The sequence below is a fragment of the Diabrotica undecimpunctata genome, chromosome 1 (genome assembly GCF_040954645.1).
Source record: "Diabrotica undecimpunctata isolate CICGRU chromosome 1, icDiaUnde3, whole genome shotgun sequence".
Taxonomy (NCBI): Eukaryota; Metazoa; Arthropoda; class Insecta; order Coleoptera; family Chrysomelidae; genus Diabrotica; species Diabrotica undecimpunctata.
Window position 1 is genome coordinate 2,365,185 of NC_092803.1, and position 22,553 is coordinate 2,387,737.

The window sequence follows — 22,553 nt, forward strand, 5'->3', positions numbered from 1 at the left end:
GTTTAAAATTAAAAACGATCAATTTTATAGAAAAATTACAATTTTCCTTTTTATTCAGAATGATCCAAAATATGATAAAATATTAAAAACGATTGTTCACGAAAAAAAAAAAATATATTAAAGCTAACGCAACAACTAGTTCGTCTCTGTCTTGCTACGATAACGTACTGAAGAGAACCCATCGAGTTAGAATCTATGGAGAAGCTATGAGCATATTAACGTGTGTATTAAAAACGGCGTAGGTAGGCGTGGCTAACTGTGATATCAATATGGCGGTGGGATCATGGCCGGACTCAATAATATTAAAACTACTATAAAAATATGACTAGTTATTCAGAAGATTTAATCATAATCTAAAAAAGTGCAATACATTTTTAATAAACTATGATTTATTTATCCCGCGGTAAACACTAAAAACACGATATATTATACATAAAGATAAATTAATACAGTCAAATACTATTAATTTATTCTCTGAAGTACGGACCATTACTTTGTTTACATATTTGTATACTAACCTTTAGAACGTTATTCCTGAAGATTTTTTTATTAACATTGCTTCTGCTACTGCAACTACGTTGAGAACAAGGAACCATTATTATGCACTATCACAATATATTATTACAGTTTCTATAAAAGTATTATAAAACTAAAAATATTCGAAAAACAGCAAACGTAAATAAACATATACGATCTGTCAAAAGCGGCAAAACAATATGGCCGAAGTGAGGTCGTTTTTAGTCACGTGATGCCCTCTCCATAGATTCTAACTCGATGAGAGAACCGCATGTTTTTAGCAATGCCTGATTTTATTGTTTCGTTCGTAGATCGACGTCACTAAATGATTACGTCAGGTCCACGACATTATGAATTATCTCTACCAATAAACTTTTAATATTTCTTGGGCATTGTAATAATTCACATTTTTAGGTATAAAAGTTTTGAGGTGTTTAATAAAATGAGTTTTATTGTTGAAATCTATTTATTATTTTTATAACATAAATTTGGATAATTTATTATTATAGAACAAATAATACGGACAGAGGAGCTCGCATTTTGCTCAAAATAAAAAAATACATCAAATATAATTTGGACTGCTTTTCAAAATGCTAGATGACGAAAAATTAGCCATTATTAACCATTGATTTTCCAGTTTTCTGAATATTTCTGTCTAAAAAATATTTTTAGACATTTTTTATGGAAAAACTAGTTGAAACATATTTCATACTGGTTTTTCTCCGGTATGAATTTTCATGTGGTAATTTAATGCATCCTAATGAGAAACCTTCTTAAAAAGAATTTCAGATTTAAGCCAGTGTGCACCCTCAAATATCATTACAACATCTTAGCAGATGTGTTGTGGGTCATCATTGGGCTTCCGCAGCTTGGACCGTTTGATTAATGATATTTCTCTACTGGTAACGGTCATCTCTTACATATACTGCCTCAGAATACTATTTGTTGAGAAGCTTTTTCGTAATGTCTGCCCACCGCTGTAGAGATCTGCCGTGTTGACGTTGCCTCTGAGGTCTTCCTTGAACCACCAACCGCTCCATTTTGAGATGACCGAAGAACTTTAAAATTCTCGAGTAAACAGTAGGTACTAGAGACGCCCAAGGGGTTTAATTTAATCTTTCAAAAGTGTCTGTGTCGTATATTTGATTCTTTAACTGTCCAATCTTTCATGCATAGTAAACTATGGAAAAGACCAGAGTTGAAACGAATCTCTTCTTGTTTGTCATAGTATTGTGACGATCACGCCAGACCCCATTTATTTGTTATTGCTGCTCTTACTAGTTGAATGCGTCTTCGAATTTCGGGTTTACAACTGCCTGTCCTGTTAAGTGGAGCTTCAAGATATATCATAGAGAGACTACCTCGAATCCCGCAATACTTCGGCTTTCAGGAAATTATTGTTGGCGATCAATAGTCATAATATTGGTTTTGTTGTAGTTGACCATGAGTCCCAACTTAGCACTTTATGCCTAGAGTTTTTAATGAGAAATTTATTCTAGAGTAGAGGGTAGAAGTGTAGTGTCGTCTGCGAAAAGCAAGTTAGATATTTTGACACCGCCTAGGTTTACTCCTCCCTCCCAATTATCAAAAATTCTACGTATCACAAATAGATGTTAAATAATAAGGGAGATAAAAAGCATCCTTGGCACATTCCCTTCTTTAAAGTGCATTCGTTAGATAGGCATCCATCCATTTGAATATATATATATATATATATATATATATATATATATATATATATATATATATATATATATATATATATATATATATATATCAGATTATCTTGATACAGTTTGCTAATAAGGTGAGTCAAGTGTTTAGGTACACCTATTGTCGCCAGTATCTTCCGTAGTTTGTCCCATCTACAATTATAAGACTTTTGTATAATCAACAAAACATATAAATATCGGGATCTTATATTCTCTGGCTTTTCTAGACGACGTTGCAGAATGTAGAGGATCACCTTGGAGGCGTGTAATATTAGAGCTAATAATCTATAGTTTTTACAATTATTTTTTGGACCTTTCGTATGTAGAAATATGATTATGGTCTTTCTGGATCCTCAGGCCAGACACCTGTGTGTCAGATTGCATAACACAATCGATGTAATATTCTCACTCAACATACCGGAAGATGCTTCAAGACATCAGCGGTACTGAAATCAAAGCCTGCTGCTTAGGTCTTTTCAGAGCAAATTCCACATAGGGAAAAGTATGTTAAGTTCAGATTCAAAGACAGTGTGATGTCTGTTGATATCATATAGGATATATATCCATAAAGGAACATGGAAAATACCAGGAACTAACGAAGCCAATCAAATTGACCATATACTCATCTCAAAAAGATGGGCAACAGACATAACTAATGTCAGAACGTATCGCGGGGCGAACTCTGACTCAGATCACTATCTTGTAGGGGCAAAATTACCAGATCACTATCTTGTAGGGGCAAAATTACGGCAGAAAATAGCGACAGTAGCAAAAGGGAAAAATATTCAAATCAAAAAAATGGAATGTCGAATTATTCAAAAGCGCAACAAAGAGACAAGATTACAGAAATGCTCTCCAAATAAAACTCAACCGAACTAGAGAGGAAGATACTGCAGAGGAGGAATGGAGACAATTAAAAACAATTATAACGGAGTCAGCAGAGGAAACTGTCGGAAAAGCCAAAAGGCAAAGAAATGCGGAATGGTATGATGATGAATGCAGAACTGCAGTAGAGGAAAAAAGGCAAGCTAGGCTTAACCAACTTCAAAGAAACACAAGAAATAGCAGTGAGATTTATAACGAAAAAAGAATACAAACGACTAGAATATGCAGAAGAAAGAAAAGAGAGGCTATGAAAAAACAAGTACAAGAAATCGTAAAGCATAACAACAGACGCGAAAGCAGAAAATTCTATAAATGCATAAAAGAAAGCACACAGTCATTTAGACCAAAACTAACGATATGCAAAGACAAGGACGGAGAACTACTAACAGAGAAGCAAAAAATTATAATGAGATGGAAACAATATTTCAAAGAAAATTTAATAGCAGACAACGAAAATGATCAGAACGAGACAATATATTATACGGCGGAGCTGCACATCGAAAATCCGAGTTATGAAGAAGTAGTTCAGATAATAAATAAACTAAAAAACAATAAAGCACCAGGAACGGACGGAATTTGGGCAGAATTATTAAAGCATGGAGGATCCGAACTCTGGGAAAGAATCCATTACCTAATAACATTAATATGGACGAAGGAGCAAATGCCAGAGGAATGGACAGTTGGCCTCATACAGCCAATATATAAAAAAGGAGATAAGAGGGAATGCCAGAATTATAGGCCAATTACATTGCTAAATGTAATATACAAAATTCTTTCTGGTATAATCTACAATAGATTATTAGAATACTCCGAAAATATAATTGGTGATTATCAAAATGGATTCAGACCAAATAGAGCCACTACAGATAACATATTCATACTAAGAACGATACAAGAAAAAGCTTATGAATACGACATAGACCTATATAATATGTATATAGACTTTAAACAAGCTTTTGATAGTGTGAAAAGAGACAGAATGCTGGAAGACCTTTGTAATCTAGGTATACCTAAGAAATACATCAGCCTCATAAAAATGACGTTGCTGGGTTCAAAAGCTGCAGTCAGAGTAGATGGAGAACTGACTCCCCTGTTTAATATCAACATGGGAGTAAGACAGGGAGATGCCCTATCAACCATGCTATTCAACCTAGTTCTTGAGGCAGTCATCAGAAAAACCAATATAACCGGCCATATAAACACCAAATCAGTACAAATTACTGCATATGCAGACGATGTAGCCATCATTAGTAGGAATAAGCCACGACTAATGAAAGTGTTCAAACAAATTGATCCTGAAGCAAGAAAAAGAGGTCTCAAAATAAACGAAGTATATGACAGTCAAAAGAATAACTGACAATGAAAATAATATCACAATAGACAACTATACTATCGAACGAGTGGATGCCTTTACATATCTCGGCACAGAAATCAATCAGAAGAACTCCGTAAGTAGCGACATTAATGCACGTATTTCCAGCGGGAATCGTACATACTATGCTAATAAAAGATTGATGACATCGAAATTATTAGACAAAAGAACCAAAATGACTATCTACAGAACACTGATTAGACCCGTAGTAACCTATGGATGTGAAACTTGGGTAATGACGAAAAAAGATGAAGCCCAACTCAGGACAGTCGAGAGAAAAATACTGAGGAAAGTATATGGCCCGGTACAAGAGGAAGATGGCACATGGAGAATCAGGAGAAACGACTAGGTTAATGAGTTAAATAAAGGTTATGACATTGTAAGATTTGTGAAAAGTCAAAGACTGTCATGGCTGGGACATGTGCAGAGACAAAACGATGCAAAAACAACAAAGAAAATGTTACAATGGAAGCCCATAGGAAGGCGAAAAAAAGGAAGGCCCAGAACGAGATGGTTGGATGACGTGGAAGACGACCTGAAAACAATGAACATAAGACAATGGAGAAGAAGGGCACAAGAGAGATCTGAATGGAAGGACATAGCCAGACAGGCAAAGACCCATCCAGGGTTATGATGCCAAAAGAAGAAGAAGAAGTGATGTCTGTTGAAGGAGAGTGGAAAGTAGAGGCTTGACATTCAAATACATACGGTGTGTACATTTAACCTTGTTAAAATCCGTCTGTATATTGCCTTTATTATCTTTGATAGACCAAGATTTCTGCTTCAACTTACGTGTGAGTAGTCTAACTTTATTGAACAATTCTTTGGTGTTATTTGCGTCGGCGTGTTATTGATTCTCTCTGCAGATTTTCGCTATATGTTTGTTCTTGTCTCGTCTACAAGCAGTCCGAATAGCTCTAGATAGCTGTCGATACTGGGAATGCCTAAGAGGATTTTTAATTCCAAAAATATTGAGTTTTAGGCGTTCTTCAACGAGGTCAAAAGTATCTGCAGACATCCACACGTTTTTTGGTCCGGTTGAGTCGGTATTAGATTGCGCCTCGCAGTCAGTTAAGATGCAATTTCATATGCCGTTTGAGATGACTACAACCAGAATACTGCTTAAAACAAATTTCACATTTGTAATATTTTTCTCCAGTGTGCACTCTCAAATGTTTTTGCAAATCACTTTTTGTAGTAGAACGCTTAAGACAAATTTCACACTTGTACGGTTTTTCTCCAGTGTGCACTCTCAAATGTGATTTCAAAGCACTAGCGTCTCTATACCGCTTAAAACAAATTTCACACTCGTAAGGTTTATCTCCAGTGTGCAATCTTATATGGTGGTTCAAATTGCTTGCCCGAGTAAACTGCTTACAACAAATTTCACACTCGTAAGGTGAATCGCCAGTGTGCAATCTTATATGGTGTTTCAAACTGCATGGCTGAGAAAACTGCTTAAAACAAATTTCACACTTGTAAGGTTTTTCCCCAGTATGCACTCTCATATGTTTTTTTAAACTGCATGCCACAGTAAACTGCTTAAAACAAATTTCACAATTGTAAGGTGTTTCTCCACTGTGTACTCTCAAATGTATTTTCAAATTATTTGGCCGAGGAAATTGTTTAAAACAAATTTCACATTTATAAGGCATTTCCCCAGTGTGAGCGTACATATGATTTGTTAAAGAACTTTTATGAGCAAACTGCTTAAGACAAATTTCACACATGTAAGGTCTTTCTCCGGTGTGCAATCTTATATGGTGTTTCAAATTGCTTGCCCGAGCAAACTGCTTAAGACAAATTTCGCAGTTATAAGGTTTACCAGCAGCATGAATTTTCATATGTTGATTTAAGCCTTTTTTTTTAACAAACTGCTTAGCACAAATTTCACATATGAATGTTTTTTCCTTGGCAAGTATATTAGCAGGTTGCTCTTTATTATATGAATGTATGTCTATGGTTTTGATATTTTCAGAAGTGTCCTTCTCTTGAGGAAATCCTAAAAAAAAACAATGTATATAAAAAAAGATATTTAGCAAGAACAAATTAAAACAAAAAAAGTTATCAGTATCTGCAAATTAGCGCAACATTATTTAAGAATTAAAGATAACTCCACCTTCTAATCTATACATTTTAACAAATGCGCATTGATTACAAAGGTGTAATTTTTGCATGAAAAAGTGTTTTTTTAACAGGTGTCCTATAGTAAATGGGATGTGCTGATCACGAATCTTTACTTAATTTTTTTCCAGCAAGTTAAGTTTTCAAGAAAGGTGTGTTTAAAATTTTTCATAGAAACTAACAAAAATATTGAGAAAATATTTATTGAAACTTTATTTAATACAAAATTACACTGAAAAATTGAGTTGTTCTTAAAAAAAAGAATTTAGTATAACCTATGTTAAACAACATTTTTTTTTTTTTTTTTAATAAAACCGTTCTTTTTTCCATGAAAGCTGCGTTTTGTGGTCTTCTTTTTATGTATTTTTGTGATAAAATATCTCTTCAAGATCCAGCAGTAACCAGCCATCATTCTTATATACCATCTTCCTTGGTAACGTCTCTGTATCTCCTTTATATCTTGATGGAACCTCTCTCCCTGCTCCTCGCTGACAGCTCAAAGATTTTCGGTTAAATAGTCAACGTAGGAATCCAGAAAATAAAGTTTAACTTCATGCTTCAGATTCATCCTGGGTCATTGTATTCTGAAACAATCTATCCGATTTTGAGGTTCGAATTTGAGAGCCTACAAAAGTTCCTTATTTAAGTTTAGCTTCAGAAAGTGTAGGACATTTGTCGCACAGATATTTAGAGCAGTCACCTCGTTTATCTTAAGCTTTGACAAACTGCTTCATCAATCCTAACTTTCTTTGAGTGACCACTCTTTTTTAACGTAATGTAAATTTCGTGTCACTCGCACAAAAAACATAGATACTTTGTGAATCCAGACTGCTGACCCAAACGCATGGATATTACATTGAGATCTCCACAAAGTTGCCAACAATATGTGCTATACTTTTTATTTAGCAACAGCTCAAGATGCTTATATGTTCCTTTGAGATAAACGGAGTGAGCAACAGGCACTGAGGCCATAAGTATTACCATTGTGCAACAAGACACCCTTCAAACTTCTCTTAGAAGAATCAATAAATAGCCGCTATGATCTGGAATCATAATTGGACGTAGATATAGAACAGGGAACCAACCGTCAAATTTTGAAATATTAGTTTCTGTCGTTAAATAGATTTACACAATACCCCTGCACCTAGATCCAGAATATAAATCTTAAATAATACCCCTAGCGCCATCTATTGTCATGTTCTTGTACAGTTTCGCGAAATAGTATTAGTCTTTGGGCCCCCGTCTAATTTTTTTTTTATGAACACACTCTCCAAACTTTTTTCAGTTATTATTTGGGTGGAGTCGGACAAATTTAGAGCCTGGCGCAATATGGTAGTGGGGCGTTTGTCTGTGAAACTGTCAGGAACATGTTAATTTTATGTAAAAAAAAATTACGATCACATTGGTCATTTTATTTTAATCAATCGTTTTTATTATAAAAACACCGAAAAACATGTTGTTGGACAAAAGTAATGGGCCATTTGGCGCGTCGGACTCTCTAAACATGTCAAATTTATGGAAAAAAAAATTATTACCACACAGCTGTTTTTACCACAATTCATCATAAAAACTGTTGTAAACTGTTGTAAAAAATTATGGTAACCTTGTCGGACAATTTTCACAGGGCATGTGCGCAGTCGGACGCGCCAAATATGTCAATTTTACGAAACATTTTTATTTATTACCACAGATGTTTGTTTTTTTTTTCTGTTTGTTTGCATGTGTAATGCATATTAAATCATTTGTCCGACAAAAACAATGGGGCATATTGATACAAGTTAAAAAAAAAGGAATTTTTTTTGGAAATGCATCTGTCTAAATTACACAGGGTTTGTGCATACCTTAATTTTACCACCATTTTTCCGACACTTATATGAAGTTGTAAATAATTATATTTAAAATAAAAAAATCTAATTGTCCGACAAAAATGTTGGGGCAAACTAACAAAAAAATAAATTTTTATTGTATATCGCCGTTCTTAAACTGTAAAGGTGAGTTTATGCTTATGATTTTCTATATACATATTATATGTAATAAAGTTAACTTGTCCCTGTAGTTTAAATATCTATTTTTTAAAAATTTTAGAATTAAAATCTCCAAAAAATATAAATTAGTAAAAGCAGCAATTGTTCTAAGGTCACAGATACGTACACAACGTTTTCTATACATTTTAATATGCATTTGAATATATTATACACATAGAAAGTGCCACAGGCCAGGTGAGCTTTGTAACCTTGTAGCTCCAAAATGAATCCCCTCTCTCCAATTTCATTTCGGAGCATTTGCTGCGAGGTATCGTGTAATATATAGAGCACACCTTAGTTTTTTTCCATTGATTCTCACGCTTGCACATTTTCATTCTAGTTTCCAAGATTATTTAATATTTTATAAAAAAGTTGTAAAGTATAGTGGCTTTAATAATTTAAAAATGTAGTGTTTTTTGTGTAAACATTAAAGTGCAAATGACTCTATGTCCAATATCAAATCTTTAGAATTCATATCCGAAATTGGACAGTATAATTTTATCACCCAATAGACCGAATGAATCTATTTGTTATTAAATACACACACGTAGTTAATTAGGTTACATACACATTTGGTCAATTATCAATAATATAATTTGTACATCAGTCAAAAGTGCTGACAAAGTTAAACTATTTACATAAATTAAATACACATGTCACGCGAGGTCCGCGAAAATATTGACCCAATTAAAGTTTATATAAAACTAAGATCTCTTGCCTAGAGAGGCATTCAATCAATATTCACTCAACGAGCTTGATAGTCTTCAACGATCAACTTCATCAGTCTCTACTCAAAGCAATCCCGGGTCTACACCCATAGTGTACGTCTCTACAATAAACTCTGCTACTATTATTTGGTGTTTCCATTACAACTGAACGAACATCTTCACTGAGCCAACGAAGGGGATTTGTTCATGGTCATCTTCACTGAGCCAACGAAGGGGATTTGTTCACTCTACATATAGAGAAATGGTCGAGAAAATAAAAATAATGAAAACAATTACTTCTAATAAGTTATTTTTTAAAATTATTTCAGTTGAATCACTTTCAAAAGATTCCATTAAATTTATTATGTAATGTTTAATTTACAGGATCCATTTCTAATGATCCGAATGATTGGGTGGCAAATAGATCTTCCGATGAAAGTGAAGACGAAGACATAGGGGATTTATCCGCCAGTGACTCCAAAAGCTCTGATGAGGATGATAATTATTAATTGAATTTTTGTTCTAATAATAATGTTTTTTTTTCAATTTATTATTACATTAAATAAATTTTTTTCACTGTATATGAATGCATAAAATAATATGTATTAACTCACCTTTACAGTTTAAGAACGGCGATATCCAATAAGAATTTATTTTTTTGTTCGTTTGACCCAATATTTTCGTCCGACAATTAGATTTTTTATTTACAAATGTAATTAATTGTAACCCCCTAATTTTGTCGGAAAAATGGTTGTAAAAATAAGGGATACACGAACCATACATGGATTAACGACATCGATTACGAATAAAAATTTCGTTTTTTGTCCGACTATCGATTTGTCCCAATATTTTTGTCAGACAATTTGATTTTTTGGTTTAAAATATAATTACTTACAACCTCGTTTTTTTGTCGGAAAAATGGTTGTAAGTAAAAATGTTTGGCGCGTCCGACTGCGCACATGCCCCGTGAAAATTGTCCGACAAGGTTACCATAATTTTTTAAACAGTTTTTATGATGAATTGTGTTAAAAACAGCTGTGTGGCTGATTACAGAATACGTTTCAAGAACATACGCAAAGCTTCTCCCCGTTCTTTTAGGCTAACGGACCCCGAATTAGCTACCTTTAAAGAGAGAATTGAACCAGCACTAACCAGAATAGAGAACAATCAGGCCGAACAAAGTGTGGATGAAGCCTGGACAGATATTAAAGAAACCATCGTAACAACAGTGAACCAATGTCGCCAACCATCTATAAATAATAGCATTAAACCGTGGATCAGCAGAAACACGTGGAAAGTGATTGAACAAAGAAAGCAACTTAAAGTTGGCCCCTGTGATCAACAGACATATAAAGCTCTCTCCAGAGATATTCAACGAAGATGCCGAAAAGACAAACAAGAATACATCTCTGAAATCTGTCAAGAAATAGAAAATCACGGATATCGAAATGAAACCAAAGACCTCTTCCGGAAAGTGAAAATTCTTGCGAGAGAATTTAAACCCAAGAACTATGCAATAGAGGACAAACAGGGTATTATCATAAGTGATATCGACAGAGTGTTGGAAACATGGAAAAACTATTGTTCAGAGCTCTACAGGGAAGAACACGTAAATCTAGGCCACACTTCGGCCCTCGAAAACATCGCATACAACCCTGAACCTGAAATTCTGCTGTCCGAGATTGAAGAAGCTGTAACTCACCTCAAGAAGAATAAATCCCCTGGCTGCGATGATATCACGGGAGAGCTCCTTCAGAACATGGGAGACAAAGGATGTTACATAATGTGGAAACTTTGTAATAAAATTTGGAGATGCGGAAAGTGGCCCAGAGAATGGCGCACATCATTGTGCATACCAATCCATAAAAAAGGAACAACTACAAAGTGTAGTAATTATCGTACCATCTCACTGATTTCCCATCCAAGCAAAATATTACTAAGAATCATTAAACGCCGTTTGCAACAATACTTAGACAAACAAATTCCCCAAGAACAAGCAGGCTTTGTCAAAGGGAAGGGTACGAGAGAGCAAATCCTTAATATGCGGCAGCTCATAGAAAAGGCCCGCGAATTTAAAATTCCAATAATAATCTGTTTTCTAGACTACCAAAAGGCATTTGATTGTGTGAAGTGGGAAGTTCTCTGGACAGTTCTTCATGAGATGGGAGTTCCAGATCATTTGGCAATATTAATTAAAAACTTATACGAAGATAACTCAGTTAAAATAAGAATTGAAAACCAGCAATCTGATACCTTCAAAACCAGCAGAGGTGTACGACAAGGGTGCATACTATCTCCAGACCTGTTCAATTTATATGGAGAATACATAATGAGGAACGCACTCGATGGATGGAGAGGCGGCATCTCCATTGCAGGAAAAAAGATCTCAAACTTAAGATTCGCAGACGATACAACACTGATAGCAACATCTGAAGAGGAGATGTCGAGACTGATAAAGAGAGTAGAAACCGAAAGCAACAAGTGTGGGCTCAAGATTAATAATCAGAAAACAAAAATCATGATTGTGGACCACGCGAATATCCTCCAAACAACAGGCGCCCTAAATCAATTCGAGAAAGTAGACGAGTTCACGTATCTAGGATCTTCCTTAAGCAATGCAGCCTCCTCCCATACGAAAATTCGCAGAAGAATAGGGATGGCCAAGAACGCGAGGAGTCGACTGTCAAAAATATGGAAGGACCGCTCTTTATCCAAAAAACTCAAAATGAGACTGGTACGGACACTCATTTTTTCAATCTTCAGTTACGCTGCCGAAACATGGACAATAAAATCAGAGGATAGGAAAAGGATTGACGCATTCGAAATGTGGTGCTGGAGACGAATGCTACGCGTCTCGTGGACGGAGCACAGATCCAATCAGTCGATTCTCGAAGAGCTAAACATTCAGACCAGACTCTCCTCTCAGTGTCTTGCAAATGTTTTAAAGTTTTTTGGCCACATTGCGAGAAGAGACAATGACAACTTAGAAAGATTAATTGTATGCGGAAACGTAGAAGGACGTAGAGGCAGAGGACGCTCACCTATCCGATGGTCAGATCAAGTACAGAAAGCCACTGGAGAGACGTTTTCCGAGTCCATGAGAGCAGCCCAAAATCGCAAGAGATGGAGAGAATTGACAGCCCGCATTGTAGGAAATCACGATCCTCAGCAATGAGGAAACGACAAGAGAGAGAGAGAGAGAGAGTGGTAATAAATTTTTTTTTCCATAAATTTGACATGTTTAGAGAGTCCGACGCGCCAAATGGCCCATTACTTTTGTCCAAAATGTTTTTCGGTGTTTTTATAATAAAAACTATTGATTAAAATAAAATGACCAATGTGGTCGTAATTTTTTTTTTTACATAAAATTAACACGTTCCTGGCAGTTTCACAGACAAACGCCCCACTACCATATTGCGCCAGTCTCTAAATTTGTCCGACTCCACCCAAATAACACCTGAAAAAAGTTTGGAGAGTGTGTTCATAAAAAAAAATTTAGACGGGGGCCCAAGGACTATAATTTTAGAACAAAGATCCACAGTTTATAGACCAGGAAATTTGAAATTTGACGTTGATCCGTCGGGTATTTTTTAAAATTTTTTAAATTTATATGAAACACGAACAAATGAATATTTGTTTCTTTTGAGATTAGTTGCAGTTAGTTATTAAAAAAATATATAATTGACCTTTGGTAGATTAGCAAATAAACTTGGCAATACTGTCAAAACTTTGAAAACACTAGTTGCCAGATTGCAACAGATTTTCAGCAATTTCAATTTTTAGACTATTTTCTTATAATTTAGGGATGAAATGGTACCTACATGAAGATTAAATTATCATTATTGATAATTTAATCCATAAAATGTGAATAACAAAGTAAAAATATATCGGTAAAGATGTTTAATTAAGTTTATAAACTTAAGAATTTAAAAGCTTAAAAAATTAAAGTTAATTTTAATTATAATAAATTAAATTTAAATTAATTAAACTTCTTTTAAAAACTTAAAAAGAATGTTTAGTAACATTAATTAGTATTATATCTAATACTCTTTTCTGATTTATTTTTGATATGGCAACACTGCCAAATACAAATCTGTCCCTCATGTAACAATGTGTAGCTAACTTTATCAGCACTTTCTCTACACTTTTGCCCAAAAACTATAGAAATGTTTACAAAAATTACTAAATTTTTATACTTGTTATATGCAATTATTGTTTTGTTTGGCAAAAAAATTATTATTTTTAAAGTTATACTTCTATACGCGCGCTCCACGTTAGAAATTTGTACGGGAGTGAATCAGTGAAATTATTACATATTTAAGATAATTAGTAAGAGAGAGATAGAAGATATACTTTCTCTCTCTTCCTCTCTCAAGAATAAAAATGTTCCTTTTGTATATATATATATATATATATATATATATATATATATATATATATATATATATATATATATATATATATAATATAATATTTATTAATATTATTATTTATGTCATGTTATGTATATTATACATGTTTTGTATTATTTATTAAATGTTCATAATTATTTTAGTCTTTTGAATTTCAAAATAATAATCTCAATAAATCACTGTATGACTGAGAACTGTGAATTTTGAAATCCATTTGTGTCATGTCTAATTGGCAAATATTTTATGTGTTTGGTTCATACGCTGGTGTATATGAGTTCGAATACCAATATGAATTTCGTTTTTTATTTTTGAAATATTTAAAAACTCCATGTTAATTTTATTAAATATATGTAATATACACAAAAATGCTAAATTTTACAATAAAATGAAATTTACAACATAATCAGAGTTGTGGGTTTTTGAAGCTATACTTCTATATGTGCATTCGACTTTGAAAATTTGCACGGGAGTGAATCGGAAATTTAGATATATTATTTTTAAATACTTGAATGAATATTGCATTTTAATTTGTATTGTATTATTATATTGAATTATGTTGCAGTGTATTGTATTGTATTTTTATATTAATAACAAAATAAACAATGAATTTTACTGCAGAGTATGTGTAAAAAAATTGTTTTGCATTAAACTCCTTTTATACATATATGAAAATAAAAATATATATTTTCATTAAAATATTGATTCAATCCTTTATTTACTTACTATACTCCTATTACAGGTCAAATGTTTGTATACAGCAAACGATGCACCATATACCTGTATACCTAATTCTTTTTCTCTTTCTGCTCTCTTGTACCTATAGCATTACATATGTAATGATTGTGCAGATTGACTCCCATATAAATTTGTAACGACGAACGCGTGTATAGAAGTATAACTTCTACCGGCAGTCCCACTGGACTGCCCCAACCGTTTTTTTTTACTTTATATGTAAGCATACTTATAGTTTTAGGGTAGTCTGAAAACTGCAGTTTTTGTAGGTAGACAACAATTTTTAAATCTTTTTAAATTTTTGTTATTTTCTTACCTTTTTTATTATTTTGTTTTTCTTCAAATGGTGTAAGTTTAGTTTCATCTTCTAGTTCAGTCTTTATGGAAAATTCCTTTAAGTCTAAATAATCAGAAGTATCATGTGTACTTTCTATATTGGGCTCCTCTTTAATTTCATTCTTAAAGCCATCTAAAAGAGCATCATCTATCTTAGAATATATTTCTCCTTTACAGATGTCATCACTAAATTCTTGTTTTACTTCCATTTTAAACCCAAGCTATGTAGATACGACGATACTGAGTTTGTTTTAAATAACCAACAGGTACAGGAATACAATAATGAATAATACTAATTCAAAAAACACCGATGGTCGGTGTTAAAACTATAAATAAACCAGTTAAATTGGTTTTTTTGGGCAATTAATATAAACATAACCTTGGCATCTGACTTCTGAAATATATCAGAGAATGACAGAGTACACCATCCGATTGGGATGGTGTATTCTGTGATTACATGTTTGTGCGTCACATATTGCCATATTTTTGTTCGTATGTTTGTTTTGTTTGTGCGTTGTCATATTGTTTTGTATAAAGTTTTTAAAATATAAAGATAATTATATGAAATAGAAGAAATTATAATGTTTTGTTATGAGAAGCCACAATTTTTAAATTCATATTAAAAACATTCGTAAAATAGTACTTTTCACTTTAAATATAGCTAAATATTGTATTTGTCAGTTATTCTGTAAACTGATATATCGCCATTATATAGCATTTTTCATATAAAAATGCTTGCACGTCTTTCAAGATTTACGACGTCAGAACTCCACAGCGTTGCCAAAACATCAGAATAGTTAAGGCCAGGTTAAGGCTGATTTATCAACTTTACGTTGGCGTTGGTGCTGGCGCTGAAGTTCGCGTTACAACATGGTCAAATGGGAAACTCGAATGTCTATTTATAAACATCGTTCGGCGTTGGCGTTCGGTTCCGTTCAAGATGAACCAACTTTATCTTTTGCCGTTGACCGTTGTAGCACAGAATACACCAAACCCTTCTGTGGTTGTAGCATCGAGCAAAAAGACAAAAGAGGGAATGTAAAGGTAGTGGGGGCAAAAATATTGTTAGACAGGAAGTGCCATCTTGAGAGGCCAAATTAAACAAGGAAAGAGAGTCTTTCCTTGTTTAAGAAATCAAATTTAGTTGGGTTATGTTATTATTTGTCCCAACTGTCACATGAAATCTTATTTATATTGAAGTTTTTTAACAATTGTTTCACATTTTAGACTGTTATCGTTAATATTTAATTAAAATTTTCTCGTCTAAGACACATTCTAAACACTATTTTATAGCTACTGTTAATAAGTGTCGGAAAATTTAAATTTGGCGCATTCGCATTTCCGGATATGTCCGCCATCAGAGGCCACTTTTTTGGTCTCCTTTTCATAACGATTAGATTCCCTCTTTTGTCTTTTTGCTCGATGGGTTGTAGTCAAGATCACAGAACATAAAAAAACTGTATCTTTGTCATCGGAGCCAATAGCGATACCGAAAAAGTGAAAAGGTGTGTCAAACAAATCAAACTATCAAAACAAAACAAATTTGGGCTGAGTTTACCCATCGAGTTAATTCTAACTCGATGAGTTTACCCCTAAACTCGAGGAGTTTACCGAAAGTACAAGTTGTATATAACCGCAAATGTCAAAAATATTTCCGTTTAGCAGTGTTGGCATGTTTTTATAATGCATGTTGTTGTCTATACTGTGGCATTATGCTGTATGCTTCAAATATAAAGAGATAAAGCTTTTAAAAATTACATTTTGATTATACTGTTTTATAAATTCTACAATTTTTAATTTATATGAAGCAATAACGAGTAAATATTTGTCTCTTTCGAGATTAATTGCAAACATCTGTCGTAATCTGGCAACTGCTGATTTGACGATTGCCAAATCTATCAAAGGGTAATTGCTAAAAAAATTTCTATTAATTAACTGAAATTAATCTACAAAGAAACAAATATTTATTCATTGTTGTTTTATATAAATCAAAAATTGCAGAATTTTGTTCCATGTTTGAAATTTGCGGCTATGTTCAGCTTGTACTTTCGAGTGATCTGTGATATATGTAGTGTGCTATGTATTTTATGCACAGTTTGACGGATCGGGTCCCTGCAAGTGCAATTAGTTCAGTTGAATTTGCAATGCAATTAATGAATTAATTCCTTTTATTTAAATATTAACATATTTACTGCACGTGCAATCTCAGTATCGATATAGCTTGGGTTCATATCTAAAAAATATTAATTTGATTTTCAGAATAAAATTATTATTGAAATATAAAACCTGCTTTAATCAAATGGAAGTAAAACAAGAATTTAGTGACGACTCCTGTAAACTAGAAATATATTTTAATAAAATAGATGACATCTTAAATAAAGAAAGGATTGATTATTTAGACTTAAAGGAATGTTCCATGAAGACGGAACTAGAAGATGAAAATAAACTTGAACCAATTGAAGACAAACAAAATAATAAAATAGGTAAGAAAATAACAAAAAATTGCTCATTAAATTTTGAGAAATTCATAATAAATTAAAATTTATTGTTAATGCGGTTGAAGTAATTATTGCCACATGAAAAAACAGTAGTATACATATTTTCAGCAGTCTTTTGTATTTATTTTTGTCAGTATGAAATTATACCCAAGTATAAAGAAAGAAAATAAACACAATAAATAAGTACTATAAGCACAATAGTAAGTAACAGTTATTAAATGATTAATTCAAAAAAATTCTAACATTTACTCTATAATATATGTTAACTGTGTTAACTTTTAGTCGAAGGTTTGGGTATGTTCTTAATACCCAATTAATTCCTCATTTTCCATATGAGATACTTCATACTGGATAGCAGCATAGTTATCAATATCATATTTTAAAAAGATCATTTTTCCTGAAAAATTTTTTTTTCCATTTGACTATTACAATTAAATACAATAAATTTGAATATTACAAAATCATTTTTCTGTTAGATTTCTGTAGCTGTCGGAACTTGTGATAATTTTTCATCATTTTCTTTTGATAATTTAGAAGAATCATCATCTTTGATAATTTTAATCAAGAAATTCAATGACATACAGATGGGTAGAACCGCTATGTCCAGCCTCAATAAAATATGGAAGTATGATCCTCACTATGATCATATTTGAATAAACACTGGTTTTCCCAATGTTTAGCTATGTCTGTACTGATAACTTATTTTGTTTTGTTTTTTTAATGTTTTCTTGCAAAATAACTGTTTTATATATTTTGGTTTTTTAGGACTTCCCCAAGAGAAGGATACTGTACAAATTATGAAAACAATAGACATACACTCATGTAATAAAGAACAAACTATGAATCTACTTGCTAAAGAAAAAATATTAAAATGTAAAATTTGTGTTAAGCAGTTTGTTACAAAAAAATACTTAAATCAACATATGAAAATCCATGCTGTTGATAAACCTTACAAGTGTGAAATTTGTTTTAAGCAGTTTACTCATACATATAGTTTGAAACAGCATATGAGATTGCACACTGGAGAAACACCTTACAAGTGTGAAATTTGTTTTAAACAGTTTACTCATATAAGTGGTTTTAAACACCATATGAGATTGCACACTGGAGAAACACTTTACAAGTGTGAAATTTGTCTTAAACAGTTTACTCAGTCAAATAGTTTGAAACAGCATATGAAAGTACACACAGGAGAAAAACCCTACAAGTGTGAAATTTGTTTTAAGCAGTTTACTCAGACAAATAGTTTGAAACAGCATATGCGACTGCACACTGGAGAAACGCCTTACAAGTGTGAAATTTGTTTTAAGCAGTTTACTCAGACAATTGGTTTGAAACAACATATGAGACTGCACACTGGAGAAACACCTTATAAGTGTGAAATTTGTCTTAAGCAGTTTGCTCATAAAACTTCTTTTAATATACATACAAAAATTCACACTAGAGAAAAACCGTATAAGTGCGAAATTTGTTTTAAGCAGTTTACTCGATCATGCGATTTGAAAACTCATTTTAGAGTGCACACTAGAGAAGAGCCTTACAAGTGTGAAATTTGTCTTAAGCAGTTTACTCATAAAACTTCTTTTGATATACATACAAAAATTCACACTGGAGAAAAGCCGTATAAGTGTGAAATTTGTTTTAAGCAGTTTATTCGATCATGCGATTTGAAAACTCATTTGAGAGTGCACACTGGAGAAAAACCTTATAAGTGTGAAATTTGTTTAAAGCATTTTAGTCAAGCAAAAAGTTTGAAAACACATTTGGCAACACATACTTTAAAAAAAATTTACAAGTGTGAAATTTGTCTTAAGCAGTTTAGTGCAACAGATCATTTGAAAAGACATTTGAGAGTGCACACTGGAGAGAAACCTTACGAGTGTGGGATTTGTTTAAAGTCGTTTTCTCAAAAAGTGGTTTTAAAAGGACATTTGGTGATACACACTGGAGAAAAAGTTTATAAGTGTGAAATTTGCTTTAAGCAATTTTCGAGGGCAAGTGATTTGAAACAACATATGAGATCCCACACTGGAGAAAAACCTTATAAGTGTGAAATTTGTTTCAAGAAGTTTTCTCATAAAAGTACATTAAATAAACATACAAAAATCCATATTGAGGAAAAATCTTACAAGTGTGAAATTTGTTTGAAGCAATTTACTCTTAAAAGTTCTTTAAATATACATGCAAGATTTCACACTGGAGAAAATCTTTACCAGTGTGAAATCTGTTTTAAGCAGTTTGCTACAGTATCTAATTTCAAAAGACATTTGAGAGTGCACACTGGAGAAAAACCTTACAAGTGTGAAATTTGTTTTAAGTTCTTTTCTCACAAACCTTCTTTGACAATCCATTTGAGAACTCATACTGGAGAAAAACCTGTATGAAATTTGTTTTAAACCGTTTTTTGTAAAAAAAATGAAGTGATAAAGGCAATCAGTCGAAACAGCTATAGTGATAAGATTTTATAATAAATTTTGTGGAAGTTTTGAAAACAAGTTTTCAGTGTTTTATTGTTATATAAAATGAATTTGTATCAAGTAACCATAGAATATTTGAGAGAGTGGTTCGGTTGCAGCTCATTATAATTATTCAGAAGCGCGGCCAATAAAATTAAAATAGCGATGATGATTTCCAACCTCCGATAGGAGAAGGAACCTGAAGAAGAAGAACCATAGAATTCATCACTTAAAAATATTTACCTAATATTGGTGTTTGGAAGTGTTGCCATATTATAATAAATTGAGAAAGAGCATGCAATATATGTATATTAATTTATTAAACATGGAAAACAAGCGTGAAATAACAAGAAAAATTATTACTTTTACTTCTTCTTAAAGCGTCCTCTCCTCAATGGAGGTTGGCTACTACAATTTTAAACTCTTCTCTATCATCAGCTGTTCAAAATTTAGCCCTGTCCATTGTCGGATGTTTCTGAGCCACGATAGTCTTTTCCTTCCTAGGCCTCTCTTTCCCTCGATTTTTCCTTTCACTAAATTTTGAGTATTCTCTGGTAGATCCACATTTCAAAGGCCTCCAATTTATTTACGGTTGATGTTTTAAGGGTCCACGTTTCAACTGCATATAGAAGAGTCGACCAGACGTAGCATTTTGATAAACGTAGTCGAATTTCGAGTTTTATTCGAGAATCACAAAGCAAAGTTTTTTTATTTTTTTCGAAAGATTTTCTGGCCTGTTCTATTCTCCATCTTATTTCTAGATCAGGATTTAGGCTGCTATCGATCCAACATCCCAGGTACTTAAATCTATTGACCTGTTCTAAAATGTGCCCATTTATTGCGCAAGGTTGAGGTACGTTTTGGTTTTTTCGGATTGACATCACTTTGGTTTTTTTAATGTTTATTTTCATACCAAATTGCTCACAGGTCGAGTTGGTCTTGTCGATGAGTCGTTGTAGACCTAAGTCGGAATCCGCAATTAACACTGTATCATCGGCTATCATTTACTAAAAAAATATAAAGTAATTAATAAAGTTAAAAAGTGTGAAATAAGTTAAATCCTGCCATTTTAAGATTTTAATATATATTTTTTAAATTAAGATTAACTAAATTGTAAATGCTGGTAGTTAAATCTCTACAATGTAAATTTAAAAAAAAAATGTAGTTATAAATAATTCAACGAAATTGTTTGAACACACGCACTGTACAACTTTAACAAACTAACTACAAACTAACTCTAACTTTAAGTTAGAAAATAGTATTCAGGTAGATTCTACAGACATTTGCTGATTAGTGGTAGCAAAAATTGAAGAAAGCTGTTTGCACTCTAGAGAAACCCCTATATGAAATTTGAAACCCTATATGAGTTTTGAAAATTTTCTCTTGTGTATTGTATACAATAAACTTTTTTGTATGGTTTGGTTTTTATTTTAGGCTTTCCCCAAGATAATGACACTTTGAAAATTATGAAAACAATAGACGTCCATTTATGTAATAAAAAACAAACTGAGTCAACCTGCTGAAGGAAAAACATTAAAACGTGAAATTTCTGAAAGCAATTTGTGAGAAAAAATTATTTTAATCAATAATTGAAATTTCAATCTGGAGATAAACTTTACAAGTGTGAAATTTGTTTTAAGCAGTTTTCCCAGTCATATAATTTGAAAAGGCATATTAGATTGCATACAGGAGAAAAACTGTAAAAGTGTGAAATTTGTTTGAAGCAATTTTCTCAATTAGGTAATATGAAAGAACATGTGAGAGTGCACACTGGGGAAAAACCACCTTCTTCTTCTTCTAATGGCGCTACAACCCTTTGTGAGTTTTGGCCTGCTTAACAATGTTCTTCCATTCTGCCCTGTCGGATACTTTCCTTCGCCAATGCCTGATGTTCATGGTTTTAAGATCCCTCTCTACGTCGTCTATCCATCTTTTACGGGGTCTTCCTCTTGTTCTGTTTCCTTGGGGCTTCCATCTCTGGACTACTTTTACAGCTCGATTATCTGGCATTCTTTCTAGGTGACCAAGCCAGTTTAGTCTTTGTGACTTTACAAATCTGACAATATCTGCGCTCTGCATTAGTTCATCCAGCTCGTGGTTCATTTTAATTCTCCACGAACTATCGCTGCATTGGGTTGGTCCAAATATCTTCCTTAGTATTTTGCGCTCAAATATTCTCAGTTGATTTTCATCAGTGGTTGAGAGGGTCCACGTTTCACATCCATATGTGACCACTGGTCTAATTACTGATTTGTAGATTCTCAGCTTAGACTCACGATTCAGTAACTTACTTTTCATTAAGTCTTTGTATGCATAAAAGCACTTATTACCGCTAAGAATCCGTGCTTGTATTTCTTGACTGATGTTGTTGTCATTTATTATTGAGCCTAGGTAGGGAAAAGTGGAGGCATATTTGTAGGTATGGTTGTCTACCTTCAGATTCTCATGTTCATTCGATTTTGTGCACTCCATATATTTTGTTTTGCTTTCATTTAAGCAAAATATGATATGCGCTCATTATCACGACAGTCGCAGCCGCTGCAATTTCCATGTTGACGTTGGCTCTAGAAGGAAGGGAACACACTGATATCAGCCCAATACTCAACCCAATGTCCTCCTCAATGTCATAAAAGGAAAAGTAATAGACAAGTAGAACTTTCAAGAGAGCATGACAATAACACAGTCATCAAAATAAAAAAGAAAGCTGCATCACAACTCAGGTTGCGAGTAAAAGACAACAAAAGAAAAAGTATTACCAGGTGAACAACACACTTTTTAA

General features: G+C 33.0%; 2 protein-coding genes across 2 annotated transcripts in view; one reads left to right on the forward strand and one right to left on the reverse strand.

The window, feature by feature from the left end:
• Positions 1-22,395, forward strand: part of LOC140443832 (uncharacterized) — a 33,451-nt gene extending 11,056 nt beyond the window's left edge. Inside the window, exons 2-3 of the mRNA XM_072535308.1 lie at positions 17,080-17,303; positions 18,084-22,395. Of these exons, the coding sequence (XP_072391409.1) occupies positions 17,120-17,303; positions 18,084-19,702 (1,803 nt within the window). The 5' untranslated portion in view covers positions 17,080-17,119 and the 3' untranslated portion in view covers positions 19,703-22,395. The remainder of the gene's footprint in view (positions 1-17,079; positions 17,304-18,083) is intronic.
• LOC140443858 (uncharacterized) lies at positions 5,540-15,256 on the reverse strand. Its single transcript, XM_072535345.1, has 2 exons — positions 14,801-15,256; positions 5,540-6,487 (listed from the first exon to the last, which is right to left on the reverse strand). The coding sequence occupies exons 1-2, from the start codon at positions 15,027-15,029 to the stop codon at positions 5,553-5,555; spliced, it is 1,164 nt and encodes a 387-aa protein (XP_072391446.1). The 5' UTR covers positions 15,030-15,256; the 3' UTR covers positions 5,540-5,552.
• Positions 22,396-22,553: the final 158 nt, after the last annotated feature.

Bases quoted from the DNA above. Each gene is read 5' to 3' on its own strand.
- LOC140443858 (XM_072535345.1), bottom strand. From the start codon at position 15,029: ATGGAAGTAAAACAAGAATTTAGTGATGACATCTGTAAAGGAGAAATA. The intron at 6,488-14,800 runs GTAAGAAAATAA...GTTTTTTTTTAG, and splicing joins AAAACAAAATAATAAAAAAG to GATTTCCTCAAGAGAAGGAC.